General features: G+C 50.7%; 1 protein-coding gene across 9 annotated transcripts in view; it reads left to right on the forward strand.

Annotated features, from left to right (window-relative positions):
- Rilpl1 (Rab interacting lysosomal protein-like 1) overlaps positions 1-21066 on the forward strand; it is a 37813-nt gene that overhangs the window by 6316 nt on the left and 10431 nt on the right. For all 9 annotated transcript variants that reach the window (NM_001191665.1, XM_006249296.5, XM_006249294.3 and 6 more), the window contains exons 2-4: positions 3816-3966; positions 9697-9815; positions 10306-10530. In NM_001191665.1, coding sequence (NP_001178594.1) covers positions 3816-3966; positions 9697-9815; positions 10306-10530 — 495 coding nt within the window. The remainder of the gene's footprint in view (positions 1-3815; positions 3967-9696; positions 9816-10305; positions 10531-21066) is intronic.

A 21066-nucleotide genomic window follows, 5' to 3' on the forward strand; every position in this document is an offset into this window, starting at 1 on the left:
AACTTGATACTTCAACCCCTTTGGGGCTTTGAACCAGCTGTAGGTATACACAGCCATGGCCTTATTTCCTCGGGGCCACAGTTTCGTGACAGAGAGTGGGATGGGGGAACTTCTCTACAAGATGAACGAGCGAGGGTAATGCTGGATGTCCGGCCACCTGGCCAGCCTGTGACAGACTGTGGGAGGGGAAGGCTGGCCACATCCTGACTGTGCGGGTACATTCTGGGTGCCAAGTGCCATTTTAAACCCTTCCCATCCAGCTGCCTGTCTCGTCCTCCCAGCAGCCCTCAAAGAGACATACTGTTTTCATTTCTGGGGCTCCCAGGGTTTAAAGAACTCGCCCAAGATCAGCTATTTGTAATTCAAGCCTAGGTTGGCATGTCCCAGCCAATTTTTTTTTTTTTTTTTTTTTTTTTGGAGCTGGGGACCGAACCCAGGGCCTTGCGTTTGCTAGGCAAGCGCTCTACCACTGAGCTAAATCCCCAACCCCTACCCAGCCAATTTATAATCCCAGCTCCTGGGGAGGCTGAGGCAGGAGAGTCAAAACCAGGCCTTCCTAGGCTATGGGGTGAATTCAAGGCCAGCGTGGACAATTTAGTGAGACCATATCTAAAAGTAGGGCTGCTGCAGATGTGGCTCAGTGGTAGAGCCCCTGACTAAAATCATCCAATGAGAGGCTGGGGGCGTGGCTCGGTGGTCGCGCCCCTGATTAAAATCATCCAATGAGAGGCTTGGGACGTGGCTCAGTGGTAGAGCCCCTGCTTAGAATCCTCCAGTGAGGGGCTGGAGGTGTGACTCAGTGGTAGAGCACCTGCCTAGAATCCCCCAATGAGGGGTTGGGGGCGTGGCTCAGTGGTAGAGCCCCTGCCTAGAATCCCCCAGGGAGGGGCTGGAGGTATGACTCAGTGGTAGAGCACCTGCCTAGAATCCCCCAGTGAGGGGTTGGGGGCGTGGCTCAGCGGTAGAACCCCTGACTAAAATCATCCAATGAGAGGCTGGGGGCGTGGCTCAGTGCTAGAGCCCTGCCTAGAATCCTCCAGTGAGCGGCTGGGGCATGGCTCAAGTGGTAGAGCCCCTGTCTAGGATCCCTCAGTGAGAGGCTGGGGGCGTGGCTCAGTGGTAGAGCCCTAATCCTCCAATGAGAGGCTGTTGGCGTGGCTCAGTGGTAGAGCACTTGTCTAGAATGTATGAAGCTGGGGTTGGGGATTTAGCTCAGTGGTAGAGCGCTTACCTAGGAAGCGCAAGGCCCTGGGTTCGGTCCCCAGCTCCGGGAAAAAAAAAAAAAAAAAAGTAGAATGTATGAAGCTGGGTTGGGGATTTAGCTCAGTGGTAGAGCACTTGCCTAGCAAGCGCAAGGCCCTGGGTTCGGTTCCCAGCTCCGAGAAGAAAAAAAAAAGTAGAATGTATGAAGCCCTTGGGTCCATTCCTAGCATCTCAGACAAGCAAGTTTGTGTTGACAGGATCCAGATTTGACCCTTCAGCTTGGGTTGTATCTAAGGCACAGCCTTGGTGCCTCCCAACCTCATGCACGCATGAGCCCGGGGGTTACATGTTCACAGTTGTACAGACAGTGCCGCAGTAAAGTAGATAGCGTTTGCATTGCCTTCAAAGAGGAACACACTCCTGGTGCCCCTCAGCTCCAGCCAGACGCCCCAGGTTACCTTTATTTTTGTGCATTTGCCTGTTGGGACATTTCATAGGAATGGCATTTCGGACTGTGTGATCTTTTGTGCCTAGCATCTCTTTTTTTTTTTTTTTTTTTTTTTTTTTTTTCGGAGCTGGGGACCGAACTCAGGGCCTTGCGCTTCCTAGGCAAGCGCTCTACCACTGAGCTAAATCCCCAACCCCCTAGCATCTCTTCTTAGCTGAGGCTAGCCTTAGCAACATTTCATTCCATTTTAGGTGCAGCTGATAGCCCATTGTACGTGTGGGTTGACTATTTACGCCTTCCTGGGATGGTAGATGCTACCTCTATTCTTTCTGCTGTAAGCAACATTGCTATAGACCTTTGTATGTATACACTCTCACGTGGGGTGAGGCATAGCCCAGGCTGGCCCCTAACTCACCACAAGCCTCCAGCTTCAGCTTCCTGAATGTTGGGATCACAGATATGTGGTATCACTCCCAGCTTGGGCAAGTATCTTCGCATCTCATGAGAACATCTGAGGTTAGAGTTACCGTGTCTTGGGAAGATCTGCGTCACCCTCCACACTGCTCTGCAGAATGCCACAGGGCTGAATATTGCCAGCTCTGGCCCCTACCCGTTGGTCATTTCTTGTTTATTAGAGGCAAAGTCTCACTTGCCTGACTCACATCAAATTTCTCCCTCCTCCACCTTCTGAGCGCTGGGATTAGAGTTATGTATAGACCCCATGTCTGGCACTTAAAATATTTTTTTTTAAGATTTATTTATTCTATATAAGTACATTGTAGCTGTCTTCAGACACACCAGAAGAGGGCATCAGATCTCATTACAGATGGTTGTGAGCCACCATGTGGTTCCTGGGATTTGAACTCAGGACCTCTGGAAGAGCAGTTTATTACTCCAGCTCCCTTAAAATACTTTTTAAAGAAAATTTTTGTTTCCATTTATTTGGGAAGGTTGGAGAATGGCTTGGTAGGCAAGAACACTTAACTCTCCTTGCAGAGGACCCCAAGTTCAGTTCCCAGCACCCACATGGTTGCGCACAACTGCCTGCACCCCCAGTTCCAGAGGTTCTGTTGCCATCTTCTGGCTTCTTTGGGTACTGCATGTAGTGCGCATATGTGCAGAACACGCATGTGTAGTAAAACAAGTAATTTCTTTTTTTATTTTATTTTATTTTTTTTTTTGGTTCTTTTTTTCGGAGCTGGGGACCGAACCCAGGGCCTTGTGCTGGCTAGGCAAGCGCTCTACCACAGAGCTAAATCCCCAACCCACAAGTAATTTCTTTAAAGATTCATTTTATAGTCTTAATATTTCTTATTACTATTCTTAATATTTGGAGATGGAGTCTTACCATGTAACCTTAGCTGGCCTGGAACTCACTCTGTAGACCAGGCTGGCCTCAAATTAATAGAGATTTGTCTGCCTCTACCTTCTAATACCTTCTAAGTGTTGGGATTAAAGAACCACATCTGGCCCTGTTTTTATTCTTTTTAAGTGTGTGTGTGCGCGTGTGTGTTCATGAATGAAGATGCCTATGCTGGCCCAAAAAAGGAACCAAATTTGCATCCTCCATTAGAGCAACGCCTACTCTTAACCTCGGTCCCGTTTGAAATTTCATAGATTTTTTTTCTGAGATTTTTTTTTTCCCTATAGCCTATGCTGACCTCTAACTTGAAGACATCCTCCTGTCTCAGCCACCATGAACAGCAAATACGGTTAATGGACTGATCTCATGGTTCTCTCACATGCCGTTTAAATTTAGAGGTTTTGTTTCCCTTATGGAGGGAAACTGAGACTCTGAATGGTTACAAGTGCTGCTCAGGCTGCCTCGGGCAGATGTCCTAGACAGCAGAGGATCCCTGGGGCTGTGGCCCTGTCACATCACGGAGGGTCTCTGCAGCCTCTCTGTGCCCTGAAGAGGTGATTGGGTACACAAGACTCTCTACCAAGGGATGGCTTATCCACACAGCTGGGCTAGACCCTCGAGGCCTCAGTGCACACATCAGCAGAAGGGGCCCTCCTGGCTCTGTGCGTCACTTGCCAGAGACCTGCTTCTCTTGAAGGAAGGGGGTGACTCAGAATCCCAGAAACTGAGCAGTTCTCCGGATGGGCTGGTGAGATCCTGGTGACTCTGATCCTGGTGTGACCCTTGCTTTCCCCGCTACAGGAGTTGGAGTTGGTGGAGGATGTGTGGCGGGGGGAGGCACAGGACCTCCTGTCCCAGATTGCCCAGCTGCAGGAGGAGAATAAGCAGCTGATGACCAACCTCAACCACAAGGACGTGGGCTTCTCCGAGGAGGAGTTACAGAAGCACGAAGGTGAGGCATGCCATCCCATCGGTCCCCGTGACCACTCAGAGGCCGTTGCCCTGGTGCTGCTGTCTTTGGCTCCTGTGGTCAGGTGGATTCACATCTTGACTCTCCCAGGGAGAAATGACTTTGGAGGTCCAGTTCACCAATGTTGATGTCAATTCAATTTAGACATCATGGTTTTCCACTGTTTCCTCTGGGCCCTGGGACACATTGGACGAGCCAGACCGTGGCCACTTGAAACTCTCTTTTTTTTTTTTTTTTTTTTTTTTTTTTTTTTTTAAGGCCTTTTTTTTTTTTTTTTTTTTGGTTCTTTTTTTTTTTTTTTTTTTTTTTTTTTTTTTCCGGAGCTGGGGACCGAACCCAGGGCCTTGCGCTTCCTAGGTAAGCGCTCTACCACTGAGCTAAATCCCCAGCCCCGAAACTCTCTTTTAACACAGAGGGGGCAGGCAGGAGATATGGGAACAGAAAATAGATGTCTTCCTTTGATTGATGGCAACTGACACTATGTAAGGGCTGCGATGGGGACATAGGGTAGCAACTTGTGGTCACTTTACTTCCAATCATCAGGGTGGTTACCATTAACCCCTAACAAAGTACTATGTTGAGTCACGATAGTGCCATGAACAGGCGGTACATCCCAAAGCCCTGGGGTATAAATGCTTGAGGGAATCCTGGAAGGCCAGGGTAAGAAGGTGGTCGAGGCCGAGAGTGGCTGGTGATGATGTCAGAGGAGACCAGGGGGTGAGATTACCTGGCATCCTAGGGCAAGGTTGGGATTGTTGTTTGTGTGTTGGAAGAGGATTTGAGGCAATGGCCACAGGACAGGGTGACTAGCAAGACACTGGGGACAGCGATTCTGATTCGATCGGCACTGAGGCTGTCAACTGTCGTCTGTCCCATAAACAGTGCCTGGGGCCTTCATCCCTGACTCTGCTGGGGCTGGGAAAGGAAGAATAGGTAGTAGTTGAGTTTGGTCTGGATCCCTGTGAGCTCCATCCAAGCAGCCATCCCTTGACATGCACGTTTGCCTCTTGTAGCTGACACCAAGGAATCTAATCTCAGATATATTGATATATTTCTTTTGTCTTGTTTTTGAGACAGGGTCTCACTGTGTAGCCCTGTCTGGCTATGGGATTTGCTAGTTGGGCCAGGTTGGCCTTGAACTCACAGACCTCTGCCTCCTGAGTGCTGGGGTTAAAGGGAGTGCACCTGGCTGCAGACTTTAAGCCTGAACAAGTCCCTGGCCCCACCCTCTAGTTTGATGGACAAGAGCAGATTTGGAAGAAGGCCCTGTAGAATCTGTGGTTAGAGAGGATAAAGTCACGGGGCTGGGGATGCAGCTCAGTTGATGGAGTCCTTGCTTAGCATGCATGGGGTACTGGATTGGATCCTAGACATGGCATATATCAAACCTGGTCACACATGCCAGCCCGTGGGTGGCAAAGGCAGGTGGATCTCTGAGTTCGAGGCCAACCTGGTCTACAGAGAGAATTCCAAGACAGTCAATATGTAGAGAAACCCTGTGTTGGAGGAGGAAACAAGGAAAGTAATGAAAGAATTTAAAAAGGAGAGACAAGGGCTCAATGGACACAGCACTTGCTGCTATGTCTGACAGCATGGGTTTAATCCCTGGGTCCCACGCATGTACTGATAGAGACTGAAGGGACCAAAAACAAAAACAAAAACAAAAAAAAACAACCCCAAAACACCCAACCCTCAGGTGAATGCCCGTCTGGAATTCTCTTTTAGGTGTTCGTTGTGCAATGTATTTGATGGCTTTAGAAAGCAGCGTGCTACAGTGCTGTGTGATTTGACGGACTCACAAGACCGTTGTGTGCCTTGGTTGCCCAGTTTGAATGGAAGAAAGCAGTAGTGGTCCCCCTCCCATCAGTGTGTCTGGCATCTTATTTTGTGCGTCCTGGATCTGTCTGTCTCTTTTCACTGCTGTGTACTATTCCATTGCATGGATGGACCATGTCTGTCATTACCCATAATTGGAGCTTCATGGTTGCATCCACTTTTTGCCTGCTGGGAACATCCTTTCAGTGTTTGTGGGGAGGCCTGGTTTCAGCTCTATGGGGTCCACATGGGGAGGCCTTTCGGTGTTTATGGGGTCCACGTCCAGGAATGGAATTGTGGGATCATTTTATTTAGGAAAATCTTGGTATAGCCTATGAAGCCTCCTGGGGTGATCTTGGAAACCCACTGCCCATTCTAGCTCTGAGCTGCTTTTCCTGAGGTTTCTTCCCTCTGGGAATGTGGCTATGCCCTTCCCCAATCCCTGCTGACCAGTGTGGACCGGTATAAGGCGTATGCACTTAACCCTGAGTGTACTCGGCTTCCACGGGACCAGCTGGAGGAGCTGCGTTCTCCACGCCGCAGCATCCCCCACCCGAGCCAAGAGCCAGGCAGATGCCAGGCTGCCTTCGAGGTTATTTTTATTTTGTGGGGAAACCATGGGAACACACCAGGGACCATGTGTTCCCCACCTACTAGAGGAACAGGCATGGGGCCGGCAGTACCCTGGAAGAAAGAGGTTGGCTCTGGTGACCTTGAGAACCAGTCAAGAGTGCCACCGTGCAGGGCTAGGGTCAAGGGGCATAGGAAGGCTCAGGAGCAGGGGTCAGATTTCTGTGGAGGTGAGCTAGGGGGAGGAGGGTTGTTCAGAAGTACCCACTCTACGTGGACTACCAGATTCCTGAATATGGACAGATGCTGTGTCCCGGTCTCTTCTGTCTCACCACAGAAGCCTTCAGATTAAAAATCCCCTCTGGTAGTCAAGTGGTGGTGTCGCCAGCTTTTAGTCCCCATACTCCGGAGGTAGAAACATGGGGATCTCTTTGAGTTCGAGGCCAACCTGTATTACAGAGCTAGTTCCAGGATAGTCAGGGCTGTCAGAGACACCGTGTCTCAAAAAACAAAAATAAATAAATAAATAAAATAAATAGGGGTTGGGGATTTGGCTCAGTGGTAGAGCACTTGCCTAGCAAGCGCAAGGCCCTGGGTTCGGTCCCCAGCTCCAAAAAAAAGAATAGAAAAAATAAATAAATAAATAAATAAATAAATAAATAAATAAGTCTCCTTTGGCATCTGTCCAGCCAGAGAGCTGTCAGCACACAGAGCTGTCCACTGAGGATGTCCAGGCATTGCAAAGGGCTGGAGAGGGCAGGGGTGAGCCAGAGAGACTTGTGGAGCTCTGCCCATGGCCCTGAAACTCTGGAGGAGTAAATTTTGTCACCAGAAGCAGAGCAGAGCCAACCACAGAGTCATTTTCATTTCTTTGAGGTTTTCTTTATCTTATGCCTGTATGTATGTCTGGGCACCGTATGTGTGTCTAATACCATGGTGATCAGCAGCAGACATTGGATCCCTGGAACTGGAGTTAGGGTTGTGAGCTGCGGTGTGGGTGCTGGGAACTGAACCTAGGTCCTCTGCAAGAGCAGCCAGCACTCTGATGAGTTCTCTCCCCATCCCCTTCTTTGGTTTCAATTTTGTTTTGTTTTCTTTGCGAAGAAAGTGCAAAATAGCGAGGTGGAGTTAGACTGGATTAGTCTGGTGGATGCTAGAGGTAGTCACAAGTACCCTTGTGAGATGGAAACAGAATGTGACAGACAAGGGAGCAGAGATGTGTGTCATGGAGACGGAGAATACAGAGGGTATCCTGAACCCCCTGGCCATATTCATTCATACACCCCCCTCCTTGAACTTCAGCTTCTGGAAGGAGGGTGCTTCTGAAATTATAATTTATTCTTTTTTTTTTTTTAATTGTGAGCTAGAGCGAAAGTTCAGCAGTTCAGAGTTCTGGCTGAGGACCCAGGTTGGACTTCCAGCACCCCACATGGTGGCTCACAGCCGTCTATAACTCCCAGTTTCAGGGAACCTGACAACTCCTGATCTCTGTGACATACACGTGGTGCAAAGACATGCATGCAGGCAAAATATCCCTACAGCCCAAAAAGGAAATACGTTTCTAAAATCCATTTTAACAAAATCGTGTGTGTGTGTGTGTGTGTGTGTGTGTGTGTGTGTGTGTGTGTGTATGCGCATGAGTGTGTGAGCACATGTGCATCTACATGGAGGTCAGAGGTCAACTTTGAGAAATTGGGTCTTGAGCTCTGCTCTTTGAGACCAGAACTTTTTTCTCCTCTCTGCTGCTGTGGTGTAGTTTGGGTTTCCTGGCCCTCAAGTGTCCAGGCAGTTCTTGCCTCCCATCTCTTTGTGGGGATGCTGGAATTACAGATGTGTACTGGTGGTGTACCGTATGTGGCTTTTCTACATGGGTTTGGGGATGGAGTTCACATTCCCAGATTTGCTAAACAAGCTTTTTAACCTTCTTAGTCATTCTACGGACCTTTTGGGGTATAACATGAGGACAGGGTCTTGCTAGGTAGCCCAGGCTGCCCTCACACTTGTATCAACCCTCCTGCCTCTGTCTCTACAGTGCTAGGATTGCAGGTGTGTACCACCACCCTTTGCTAGAGTTAGGGTTGTGAACAATTTTCAAATTGTTTTCGGCTCTTGTGTATACGTGCTTGAGTTTGTGTACGTGTCTTTCGTTTCTCTTCCACTTTGTACACTGAGGGAGGCTCTCTCCATCAGACCGCAGAGCTCATGGAGATGGCTGGCCTTGATCCTCTGCTTCTCTGTCTTCTGAGGCTAGAATGTCACTCAAGACACCACGCCCACCCAGCGGCTCAGTGGCTTCCAGAGATCCGAACTCTAAACTCCTGTTTAGACACTGAGCTTTCTCAGCAGGCCTGGTTTCTGATTTTTATTTTTATTTTTATTATTTTAGAGCGAGGGTAGGGCTGGTGGCAAGGTCTCACTATGGTTCTGGCTAACCTGGACCTTGCTGTGTAGACCAAGCTACCCTTGAACTCACGGAGGTCCAGTTGCCTCTGCCTTTGCCTCTGGAGTGCTGGGATTGAAGGTCTATGCGGCTAGACCTGGCTCACCAAATATCCTTTTTATTTTAGACAGGGTCTCTCTATGTGGCCCGAAATGGCCTCGAACTCACCATGTAGACCAGGCTGGCTTCGAACTCATAGAGTTCTCCGGAGTCTGGGACTAAAACATGCACCATTACACCCTGCTTTCAACAAATGCCTGAAAGGCACCATATGTGTGGGAAGTAGGGTGCTTAGCACATCCACTGCCCCCATCAATGGTCTCCTGGGATAGTGGAGGGAAGTTGTCCTGGATGTCCACCAAGTGCTGTGTTCTGGCGGTGGTGGCAGTGGTGGGCGTGTGCACACATACATGCATGCATGCATGCATGCATGTGTTATCTCCACCCATCCTCCAGTCTGCCCTGGGTAGGCGCACCTACCATCCCATTTTATGAATTTGGAAACAGAGACAGAAGAGAGCTCAGAGTCACACAGCCAAGTGTGGCTTCACAGGGTTAGTATGAGCTTTGGAGGCTACCCTCTGGGTCACCGTGTGAGATCATGTCTGTCATGATATACAGCAAAGAGGGGAGCCATCATGCAGAGGGGACCAACAAGATGAGTCTTACATGCGGTGATCCAAAGGAGGTCAGATGGAAAAGCTTAGGCAGTGGGAAGAGAGAGGGGGAGAGCCAGTGAGGTAGGAACGTGCTTGACACAGTCACAGGGTGTGTGCAGGGTACCTAGGAGGCTTGGGGGGAGAGGGCAGGCCCTCTTGCAGTGTGACACTGTGGGAGGGCCTATGCTAAGGGGATGTCGCTCACCCACCAATCTCCACTTCACCCAGGCATGTCAGAGCGAGAGCGGCAGGTGATGAAGAGGCTGAAGGAGGTGGTGGACAAGCAGAGGGATGAGATCCGAGCCAAAGACAGGGAGCTGGTCCTGAAGAATGAGGACGTCGAGGCTGTAAGTGACCAGTGCTCATCTGAGTCCACTCTCCTACTTCATGGCCCCCGCTGAGAGCCAGAATCTTCCATTCTTAATTGCACAGAAGGGGGCTGGAGAGACTGCTCCGGGGTTAAGAGTGCCTGCTGCAATTGCAACTCCAGGGGTTGGGGATTTAGCTCAGCGGTAGAGCGCTTGCCTAGCAAGCACAAGGCCCTGGGTTCGGTCCCCAGCTCCGAAAAAAAAGAAAAAAAAATTGCAACTCCAGTCTCAGGAGATCTGATACCTTCTTCTGGCCTTCACAGGCACCAGGCACACGTGTGGTGCACAGAAGGACACGGGCAAACATGCACGCACACGCACACACGAAAGCCCATCTGTTTATCTTTCCTTATCGATAGTCATAAAAACACAGTCACAAAAATGAAAGCGAAATCGGAAGATGTTTATACACAACCTGTTTCACTGTACACGGCAGCCTCACCGGATGCCTCTCTCTCTCTCTCTTCAGCTGCAGCAGCAGCAGACGAGGCTAATGAAGATCAACCACGACCTTCGGCACAGGGTCACCGTGGTGGAGGCCCAGGGGAAGGCTCTGATTGAGCAGAAGGTGGAACTTGAGGCAGATCTGCAGACCAAGGAGCAGGAGATGGGCAGCCTGCGGGCAGAACTCGGGAAGCTTCGGGAGAGGCTGCAGGGCGAACACAGCCAGAATGGGGAGGAAGAGGAGGCTGAGGTGAGCCGAAAGCGGGTGTTGCGGTGGTGTGGGAACCCAAGGCGTGGGCCAGTGCTGTCGCGCAGTTTCTTTAGAAAGCACAGGAATAGCATAAGAAGGTGTTTTTGTTTTAATCTCACATGTGGGGACGTGGAGCTACTCCGACTGTTGGCAGCAGGTGATTGTGATTTGTCTCGTGCTCTAGAAGAGGCATAGTTGGCCAGCAGCAGATCGTTTCTGAGGGCGTATGGATGGGAGAGGCCTGAGAGGTGGGCTCAGTGATTTGTTCAAGGAGGTTGACTGTGGTTTGTAGTTATGCTCAACAAGAAGAAAGAAATTAGATTCAGGGATCTCTCTCTCCCCTCTTTATCCTTTCTGTCTTATCGAGTTAACGGGGCGAAACGTGGCGGGGCAGGGGAACAAAGAGTGGGAGAAAGAACCAGAAAGTACCAGGCAGGCAGAACTGCCTTGTTTTTCCCACTGTACCTAAGATGGTAGGAGGCACAGAATGAGAGAGAGGGAGAGAAGGAGACACTAGACAGAGGACACACAACTGGGCATGGGCACAGCTGGGCCAGAAACCCGGGTCTCCAGCATTCCAAAGGGTGTGCAATTTAGTGGTGGTTACTGAACTTCATTCATTCATTCATCCCAGTGACTGTTGACTGTGTAACAGGCACAGAAGATGGGGTGGTGTCTTAGGGTCTCTATTCCTGCACAAACATCATGACCAAGAAGCAAGTTGGGAAGGAGTTTATCAGCTTACAGTTCCACATTGCTGTTCATCACCAAAGGAAGTCAGGACTGGAACTCAAGCAAGTCAGGAAGCAGGAGCTGATGCAGAAGCCATGGAGGGATGTTACTTACTGGCTTGCTTCCCCTGGCTTGCCCAGCTTGCTCTCTTATAGAACCCAAGACCACCAGCTCAGGGATGGCATCACCCACAATGGGCTGGGGCCTTTCCCCTTGATCACTAATTAAGAAAATGCCTTACAGCTGGGTCTCATGGAGGCATTTCCTTATGGGAGGCTCCTTTCTCTGTGATAGCTCCAGCTTGTGTCAAGTTGACACACAGAACCAGCCAGTACAGATGGTAAGAACTGTCCAGCCCTGGTTGTGTCCCATGGTATGTATGTTTAGTAATCACAGTCACCACAGGGTCTGGAAGTTCCGAACCGTTACCAGGAGCATACGTCCATGTAAAGCCTGTACAGGGCGCTGGAGAAAGGGCTCAGCAGTTCAGAGAACCTGTTGTACTTCCAAAGGACCCTGGTTCAGTTCCTGGGAGGCTCACAACTGCCTGTAACTCCAGCTCCAGGTCATCTGTTGCCCTCTTCTGGCCTCCGTGAGAAACTGTGCCCACGTACTCACATTCAGACAACACACATACACATTTTAAAAAAATAAAGCCTGGACAAGCTGGCGTGATGGGTCACCCCAGTAACTCCAGTGTTCAGGAAGGTGAGGTTGGAGAGGACCGGGAGTTTAAGGTCATCCTTGACCCCATAGCAAATCCTAGACTAAGCTGAGCTGCGTAAGACCCTGCCTCAAAAGCAAACATAAGGAAAGCTACGTAGACGTCCACGTTAACGTTAGTCATAAGATCTGACAGATAGAGAGGGCAGACAACCAGTTAGGAAGTGAATAGGGAACGTGGTCACACATAGTCCGCGTAGTGGAATATGACTCAGCCCTGAAAAAAGACTGAGTCATGAACACATGCTACCCAATAGGTGAAGCTTGAGGGATTCATTATGAGTGTGAGTAGCCAGACACGGAAAGCCACATGCTGTGTGACTTCATCAATCTGAGATGTCTGGATTGAGCAGATCCAGGACAGAATGTAGATGGGAGGGGCGGGGACTAGGGTAGCAGTGAATGGTGAATGCACAAAGTTTCTTTGGAGATAAGGGAAACGTTTTGGAATTAGGCAGCAGCAGCAGTGGTTGCACACCTTGAAACATTCTAGAAATCTCCTGACTCTATTCTTTAAAGGGGAGATTTTACGGTATGTGAAGTACATATGAATGATCTTAACATTTTTTTTTAAAGATTTATCTATTATATAAGTACACTGTAGCTGTCTCCAGACACACCAGCAGAGGGCATCCGATCCCATTACCGATGGTTGTGAGCCACCTTGTGGTTGCTGGGACTTGAACTCGGGACCTCGGGAAGAGCAGTCAGTGCTCTCAACCGCCAAGCCCCGATTTTAACTTTTTTTTTTTTTGGTCTTTTTTTCGGAGCTGGGGACCGAACCCAGGGCCTTGTGCTTCCTAGGCAAGCGCTCTACCACTGAGCTAAATCCCCAGCCCCTTAACATTTTTTTAATGTTGTATGTGTGCATGTGTATGTGGAGCTCAGGGGACAACTGTGGGATTCGGTTCCTTTTCTGTGTGGGCTCTCAGGATGGAACCCTGGGAGAGAGGAGTCTTTGTCCATCAGGAAAAGTAAATGGGTTGGTTTCTGAGCCATGCTCAGGGGGCTTTTCCAGGGGGCTGGGGGTGATTGGAAGAGTGAGTAAGGGTAAAGGGGAGTGAGTTCCAGGTGGGAAGAGTGACCTGTGCAAAGGCCCTGTGGCAGGCGGAGCCTCAGGGCAATCAAGGTGAGGTGGCTGGTGTGCAGTGAGTGGCAGGGAGAGGCTGTGAGGTGCAGGTAGAAGCTGGGAGTCAGGCCCATAGGCTCCTAAGGGAGAGGAGTAGGGGTGGGGCTCAAAGCTGGGAAGGACTGAGCCCTAGCATAACCACTGGGTAGGGGAGACATTGTCCTCACCAGTGTCTCTCAGGAAGAGCTGGTGACCAGGGCTTCCGCCAAGATCCCGGCTTGAGAGGTGACCCCTGAGGCAGTGATGAGACAGGGAAGCCAGAAGCCTGATGTCAGAAGCCCACACCACAGGCTGAGGAAGTTCGAAAAGTACCCAAAACCTCCCAGAGTTGCCTTTCCACAGGGTGACACTGCCCTGGAGTGGCTAAGGGACACTGGGGGTGTGAGCCCCACATCCCCACCAGATGCCAACAAGAAGGCAGCTGCTGGGAGCACTGGAGACCTCTGTTTAGGGGACAGAGCGGTCAGGAGGCCCAGGGCCAGGAGGAAGGTGTAGAGGGGTTGACACCCAGATAGTCCCCGGGGGACCTCAGGAACCCCAGGGACAGGCCAACAGCTGGTGGGGCTTCTGCAGCTGGCGGGGGTGGGGTCAGGAAGGAGAAGCTTGCATTTCCATAGGTAGAGACCCCAGTGGACCCAGGAACAGTTGGGGAGTGCATTTTCTTCTCTTGGACGTACACTGACTGTTTCAGGTTCACACACACGGCTGGTTAACCTGCGAAGCTGATGAACTTACGGGAAACCGAGCTTCAGCCTGGGCAGCTCTTGCCTTATGGCTGAATCTGAGCCAATTGCTTCTAAAGGGCCCAGAATCCTGGGAGAGAAGGAAGGAAGAAGCCATCTTTTTGAGGAATCAGTTAGGACTTGATTGTGGCGTACAGTGTCCTGAAGTCGAGGTATTCATCAGAGGAGAGAGAGAGAGAGGTGTGTTGACTGTGTGACTGAAGCTCAATGGCAGTGACAGCCTCAGGTACAGCCTCAGGTACTCGGAGGATGGCAGTAGGAACTTGACTCAGGCCTTTTTGGTTTTATTGCCTCTAATTGGTATCATTTTCGGGTGGGCTCTTGCCACGGCATGGTCCCTAGTGACAGCCTGCTGAGCCCTCCTGAGGTACCTGATTGCCAGAGAAGGGTCTGCAAGCCAGGTGAGTGCCAAGCGGAACTATGGAAACTCAGGAATTTGGATTGATAGGCTGGGGTCACAACCGCTCTCTAGAGCACAAGTGAACACCCCGAGAGCCGCCGCAGAAATGCTCGAGGGTCCCATGACAGGGCTTCTGGTGGTGTGGCGAGCCCTGGGGTTGTATGGAGGATAATGTAGAAGGGGAAGTGAGGTGTGGCGGGTACCAAAGACTCTGTGATAATGCAGGCCATAGCAGGGGAGCAGGCACATGCCCAAGACAGAGCCGCCAGGCTGCAGTCCCATCACGGGGTGGGCTCAGGATAACCATGCTATACCCTGGCCCTGAGAACTCAAGCTTCTATGCTTAGGACCAGGCAGGGCCAGTCTAAAGCTGGATCTCTGAGGACATAACCCTGAGGCCCATGTGATGCCCAGCCCTGCTCCAGGTACCTCCCTTAAGGAGGACAGGGACATTTTGCACCAGCTGGCTGCACGGGCTGGTGTTACCTTTCCTTTCTGGCAGCCGAGGAATGGAGAAGGGATGAGGAGAAGAACTGGGGAGGGAGATGGCAGTCGATAAAGGGATACAAGGACCCGAGTTTGGAGACCTGAATTTGGATCCCCAACACGGACATAGAAGAAGCCCATTGGGGCTTACGCCTATGATCCCAGCACTAGGGGCAAGGGCCAGGGGTGTCTCAGACCTTCCATAACTAGCCAGTCTTGCAGAATTGCTGAGCTAAATGGATAAAACGGAGAGCAATTGAGGAAGACACCTGACGTCAACATTTGGCCTCTCCGTCGTATGCACACGAATAGAAAAATAGAAAGAAACAAGGTGTAAAGTCAGGCTGCCCGCATCCTGGATTGCTCCGCCTGATTGGCCTCAGAGCTGTGTGAGGTCCAGGGTGTTTGTTCATCAAATGGGAGTGCAGCAGGGTTGCATGAGACCTGGGGCTTCTGGCAATTGAGGGGGACAGCCCTGAGCCAGTGGTTCAGAATGTTATGCAGCCCAAGTGGAGTCATGGGGTGGGGGGGGGGACAGTGGAGCACAGAGGTGTGGCTGGCTGGCTCTCGTGCTTCCAGAAAGTTCTCAGAAGCACTCATGCTCAGTGGCAGAGTGTTTGCCCCTGCACTGGGAGGAGGGGAGGTGGGGACAGGTCGGGTGGGCAGGTTTCCAGTGGAATGTGGAACAAGCTATTCCAGGCAGGGAACAGCCGGGAGCCGGGCTGGGGAAGGCAGCATGTAGCTGTGTGTGGTTCAATCCTAGGGCAGGGCTCAAGCATTCTGATGGGAGCCATAGAGGAATCTGGAGCTGGAATGGAAACATTAACCTCCACCCACCCCACCATACTGTTTTTGTGAGACCGGCCCTTTCCACATATACCTGTCTTGAAACTCACTATGTAGACCAGGCTGGCTCTAAACTCACAGAGATCCACTTGTCTCTGCTCCCCGTGGGGCTAGGGTTAAAAGGTGTGTGCCACCATGCCTGGCTGAGGAAGTCATGCTTGGTATTCCCTTAGTAGCCTGGTTTTCTCTCATTTATCCAAGCCTCTGTGTCCTTTTGTGGTTGGTTGGTTGGTTTGTTTGTTCGTTTGTTTTGCGACAAGGTTGCATGTGGCCCAAGCTGGTCAGTATCCAGGGATAACCCAGAACTCATGGTCCTCCTGCCTCTGCTTCTCCTATGCCAGGATTATAGTGTGTAAACCCCACCTGGTTTAGGCAAACAACGGGCATTGAACCCAGGGCCTGGGTTGTGTGTGTGTGTGTATCTGTGTGTGTGTGTGCGCGTGCGCGCGTGTGGTCTCACTCTCAAAGTCGCTCTACCCACTAAGCTGTATCCTTAGCTCCTTCATGGTGTTTTTGAGATAAGGCCTCACAGTGTAGCCCAGGCTGGCCTCAAAACTCCACACCCAGCTCTCACATTGACCTTCAGTTTTACCTCCAGCAGAGGAGATCCGGCTGAGGGTTTTACATAAGACTTTGAGAGGTAGAATTCAGGAAGCACAGAGTTCGGCCATCTGCAGTGTCTGGTGAAGAGAGATGTACCAGAGTCTGGGCTCCCGCTCCAGTGCTGTGAAATAAATCATGAGTGACATCCGGTTAGTTTCTAGGAAGCAGGTCTTCAGATACAATCGCTGTGTCCAAGGGTCTGGTGGTGCAGCCTGAAGCCCCGGCACTTGGCCTATGGAATGTATTCAGGTCCCTCAGCAGCAACATTTCTAGTTCGAGGCCAGCTTGGGCTACACAGGGAGACTGTCTCACTACAACAACAAAGGCAGGAAATCCCACAATCCCCTAAGGGCCTGATAGTTGGCTCGAGCCAGGGTTTAGGTCCTGGATCCCCGGTCCAGTGTGACGAGAGAGTAATCCATTGATCCCACAGCCAGCCTTCCCGGGAGGTTAGGCCTCAGGCTAGAGGCCCTGACCCGACCAGAGATGCTGTTCCTGGGGCCTCCAGGCATCTCCTGGCACCTGTGTCCAGAGCGCCCCCAAGGGAGCAGCTTATCTGAGATAACCTGGGCCACCCTGTGGTCCCTTGGGGAATGATCGTAGAAGAGCCTCCAATTGGCACGATGACTAGTGGGACGGTCCTTGCTCCGGCTGCCCACTGGCTAATGGAACCCCAGGTTCTCCCCACACTCCAGTTTATGAATACTCAGAGGCAAAACTGCCATGCGCTGGCTAAGACTAGCCTAAGTTTTATGGTGATTGATCCTCCCTACCACAAAAAAAAAAAAAAAAAACAATCTGGCTCCAGACCAGAGAGCACCCTCCGTGTCTTTTCTTGAAGATGTATTGTTTATTTATTATGGCTGTTTTGTCTGCATACCAGAAGAGGGCATGAGATCCCATGAGACTACACTTATAGACAGTTGGGAGCTGCCCTGTGGGTGCTGGGAATGTAATCCAGAACTTCTGGAAGAGGTTAACCGCTGAGCCACCTCTCCAGCCACCTGAACACAGCCACCACGGGGGAGCTGGGGCACCCAGAATGTTCAGGATGGAAGATACTTTACAAATATTACCAGGTTCCCTGGGGTATGATGGTATTACACTTGCAAACGGAGCACTAAGGAAGCTAAGGCGGGAGGGTTTGGAATTCGAGTCTCTAGATCTTAAAACTGTGGACAACTAATTCAGTAGATGTTTTTGTGGCACAGCAGGGACTCTAACCACATGTGGGGAATGCTGTGGCCCAAGGTTCTTTAGTCTAGAACTTTGGGTCCCTACCATCGATGCTGAGAGTTGGTGGGAAACTCCTACACATGCAGCAGCACCCTATGCATAGGAGCCCCTCTCTCCACCCTCACTTATTGGTGTATTTGTGTGTATGTCTCTTGATCCTGCTTTTCAGTCCGCATCTGTTCCCGGAGTTCAATAACAGCAAGGCACAGAGTGCTTAGTAAAATGCTGGATGCCCTTTAAGGAAGGACACTGTCTGAGTAGGTGGCCAGTCCCTGCTGGTGCAGCCTCAGTAGTCACTGGTAATACTAGATAGAGGTTTGCCTCATGGTAGAACATTATGCAACCATGAAAAAAAAAAGAAACTTTGACAGAGGCTGCAGCAGGCTGGGTGGAAAGTCAAATCCTGTGGGATAGCCTCACTGGGAAGAGAATCACCGGATTCTGAGTGGCCTGCGGGGACACAGAAGTCTTGTTTCTTCTCTTGCTTCCTAACCTCTTCTGCAATGGTTCTGGCTCCAACTTTAGGTGTGGGCAGAGCCCTCCCCATCCGCCTTGATCTTCCCTGCTGCTCAGCTGACCTGCCCGACAGGCGACAGACGGTGTTAGCTTTCTCTTCCCCAGAACAGCCTGTCCAGGACACATCTCAGCTTAGCCTACTGGAGTCCTTGGCCTCTGGGCGGTCGTGAGCCGTGGCCTAGCTACAGTACCATTCTCCCTGTGGGGCTGAGAGGCTGGGGAGGGGTGTGTTGTCCACCTCAGCCTTCTCATTTGAGAACAGCCATTCTCAACCTCCCTAATGCTGGGACCCTTTCACACCTCATAAAATTATTTTTGTTTCTGGCCTAGCTACAGTACCATTCTCCCTGTGGGGCTGAGAGGCTGGGGAGGGGTGTGTTGTCCACCTCAGCCTTCTCATTTGAGAACAGCCATTCTCAACCTCCCTAATGCTGGGACCCTTTCACACCTCATAAAATTATTTTTGTTTCTGCTTCGTAACTGTGATTTTGCTACTGTCAGGAATCATAATGTGAACACCTGTGGTTTTGGATGGTCTTCAGCGACCCCTGTGAAAAGATGGGCTAGCCCTCAAAGAGTTGCAGACATGCAGGTTGAGAGCTGCTATTCTAGAGCACCCTGGCGTCAGCGCACAGGGACACTGGAGGCTCTCGGGTGTTCGATACTGGGTGGCCTTGAAGATGTGAACCACCTGGGTTTTGGTTTGCCGGCTTAGCGGGCTGAGCCCGGCCGCATGTCTTGGGCTGGCACGTTCAAGGTCAAATATCACAAGTATTAGGAAGGGGGGCGGGGAAGAAACGGGCGTTCAGCAGAACACACCTGTCACTCTGGCATTCAGCTTCAGCAGGAAGATTGACGTGGGTTCCAGGCAGCCTGGGCTATGGCTTGAGAAGCTGTCTAGGTTAGGGTAACAATTGCTGTGACGAAACACAACAACTACCAGCGAGTTGGAAAGGAAAGGGTTGGTTTGGCTTACACTTCGATAGTACTGGTCATCGTTGAAGGAAGTCAGGGCAGGAATTCAAGTAGGAGCCTGGAGACAGGAGCTGATGCACAGGCCAAGGAGGGGTGCTGCTTACTGGCTTGCTCCCATGGTTCTGCTCGGCCTGCTTTCTTATAGAACCCAGGACCACCAGCCCAGGGATGGCACCACCCACACTGGGCTGGGTCCTGCCTCATTAACCACTACTTAAGAAAATACATTACAGCTCAACTGGATCTTTTTAAAAAATATTTATTAATTTATATAAATATGTGTGTGTATATATATATACTTTTTTCCCTGTCTTCATGCACACCAGATGAGGGCACCAGATCCCATTTCAGATGGTTGTGAACCACCATGTGGTCTGGGAACTGAACTCAGGACCTCTGGAAGAGCAGTCAGTGCTCTTAACCGCTGAGCCGTCTCTCCAGCCTTACAGCTGGATCTTAAAGCAGCATTCTCTCAATTGAGGTTCCCTCCTTTCATAGCTCTAGCTTGTGTCAAGTTGCGCGCGAGATGACCCAGCAGGTAAATGTGATTGCTGCCCTGGACTTTGGTACCCAGGCCCCATGGAGTGGAAAGAAAGTGCTGACTTGCAGAAGTTAAGCTCTGACCAACACACACTCTGTAGCATGCTCACACACACACCCAATGACTACGTGAGCAAACAAAAGCCACAGACCTGTGGAGAAGGTGGGGAAACCGGGAGCCACAGTGAGGCTGCAACATCGTGCGTCTGCTGCGGCAAGCACTTTGGTATAGAATGAGAATTCAGAAAGTTGGAGACAAGAGTCTCCATGAGGCCCAAATGTTCACACCTGGGTGTGTTTCTCAGGAATGGAAGACAGCTGTCCCATTGAGGGATATTGGATATTGGGATTCACATCTAAAGAGAAGCCACTGATAAGTCCATCAATCGGATGAGACCATGTACACCTTCCATTCTGGGGAATATCACCCAGGCATTCAAAGGGCTGAATCTCAGATATGGGCTGTAATGTGCATGAAACACAGTGTTGATTGGATGAAGCAGATGCATTATGGGAAATGTCCAGGTCGGGACAGTCCAGAGACACAAGTGAGAGGGTTTTTCCCCCTTCCTTCTTTCCTTCTTTCCTTCTTTCCTTCTTTCCTTCTTTCCTTCCTTCCTTCCTTCCTTCCTTCCTTCTTTCCTTCTTTCCTTCTTTCTTTTTTTTTTCTTTCTTTCGGAGCTGGGGACCAAACCCAGGGCCTTGCGCTTTCTAGGCAAGCTGTCTACCACTGAGCTAAATCCCCAACCCCACCTTCTTTCTTTTTTTAGACTAGGTCTCACATTGTATGCCAAGTTTGCTTTATTAAGTCTCTGTAGCCCAGGTTGGCCTCATACTCACTATGTAGCCCAGGCTAGCCTTAAACTAACTGTGTGGCCCAGATGCTTTGAAACTTATGACATAGCTCAGGTTGGCCTTGAACTTCAGCCACCTTTCATGCCTCAGCATCCTGTGCGTTGGGATTGGAGTCACGCACCACCACACCCAGCTAGTATACTTTAAAATGGATAAAATGGTAAACTCCGTGTTTCATGTGTCTTTGAGATGCTACCAGGCTCTGGAAGGAAGTGGGCAGGCGACTCAGAATGAGGTGGGGATCCGTCTGTGTAACTTGAATGAAGGACAGATGTACCCCCTGCCAGGCTCTGAACCCCAGCAAGATGCCAGGAGCCTCTAAGGAAGAAGGGGTTTGACCAGAAGGTCTGTCACAGAAAGTGCCGTGGCTTCTCGTTAATTGAAACCAGAACGAAGAGCCTAGGCTGTGTTTCCACACACCTTGGGCAGATTAGCCGAGGTCTAAAGTGAGAATCCTGCGGAAGAGGGCAACAGGTGGTGGTGGGAGGCATAGTGGGAGGCTCGCCTCTGCTCATTTATAATAGATTCCCGAGGAGTAGGTGTCCGTGATGCAGGGCTAGCTCTGAGAAGGAGCTGGGTGAGCAGGTGGTGGCTGGCTTCCACCTCCAGGGAGACAGCGGAATAGAAGGTAAGCGGAGGCTGCTCCCCAGATACTGAAAATAGTGACCTGAGCCGGCTGCCTACCATGGGGAGGTGGAAAATTCCAGCATCCTCCGGCTGTCAGGAGTCCTTTGATGATGGCTCCTCTGCCT

Source organism: Rattus norvegicus, chromosome 12 (genome assembly GCF_036323735.1).
Source record: "Rattus norvegicus strain BN/NHsdMcwi chromosome 12, GRCr8, whole genome shotgun sequence".
NCBI classification, from domain to species: Eukaryota; Metazoa; Chordata; class Mammalia; order Rodentia; family Muridae; genus Rattus; species Rattus norvegicus.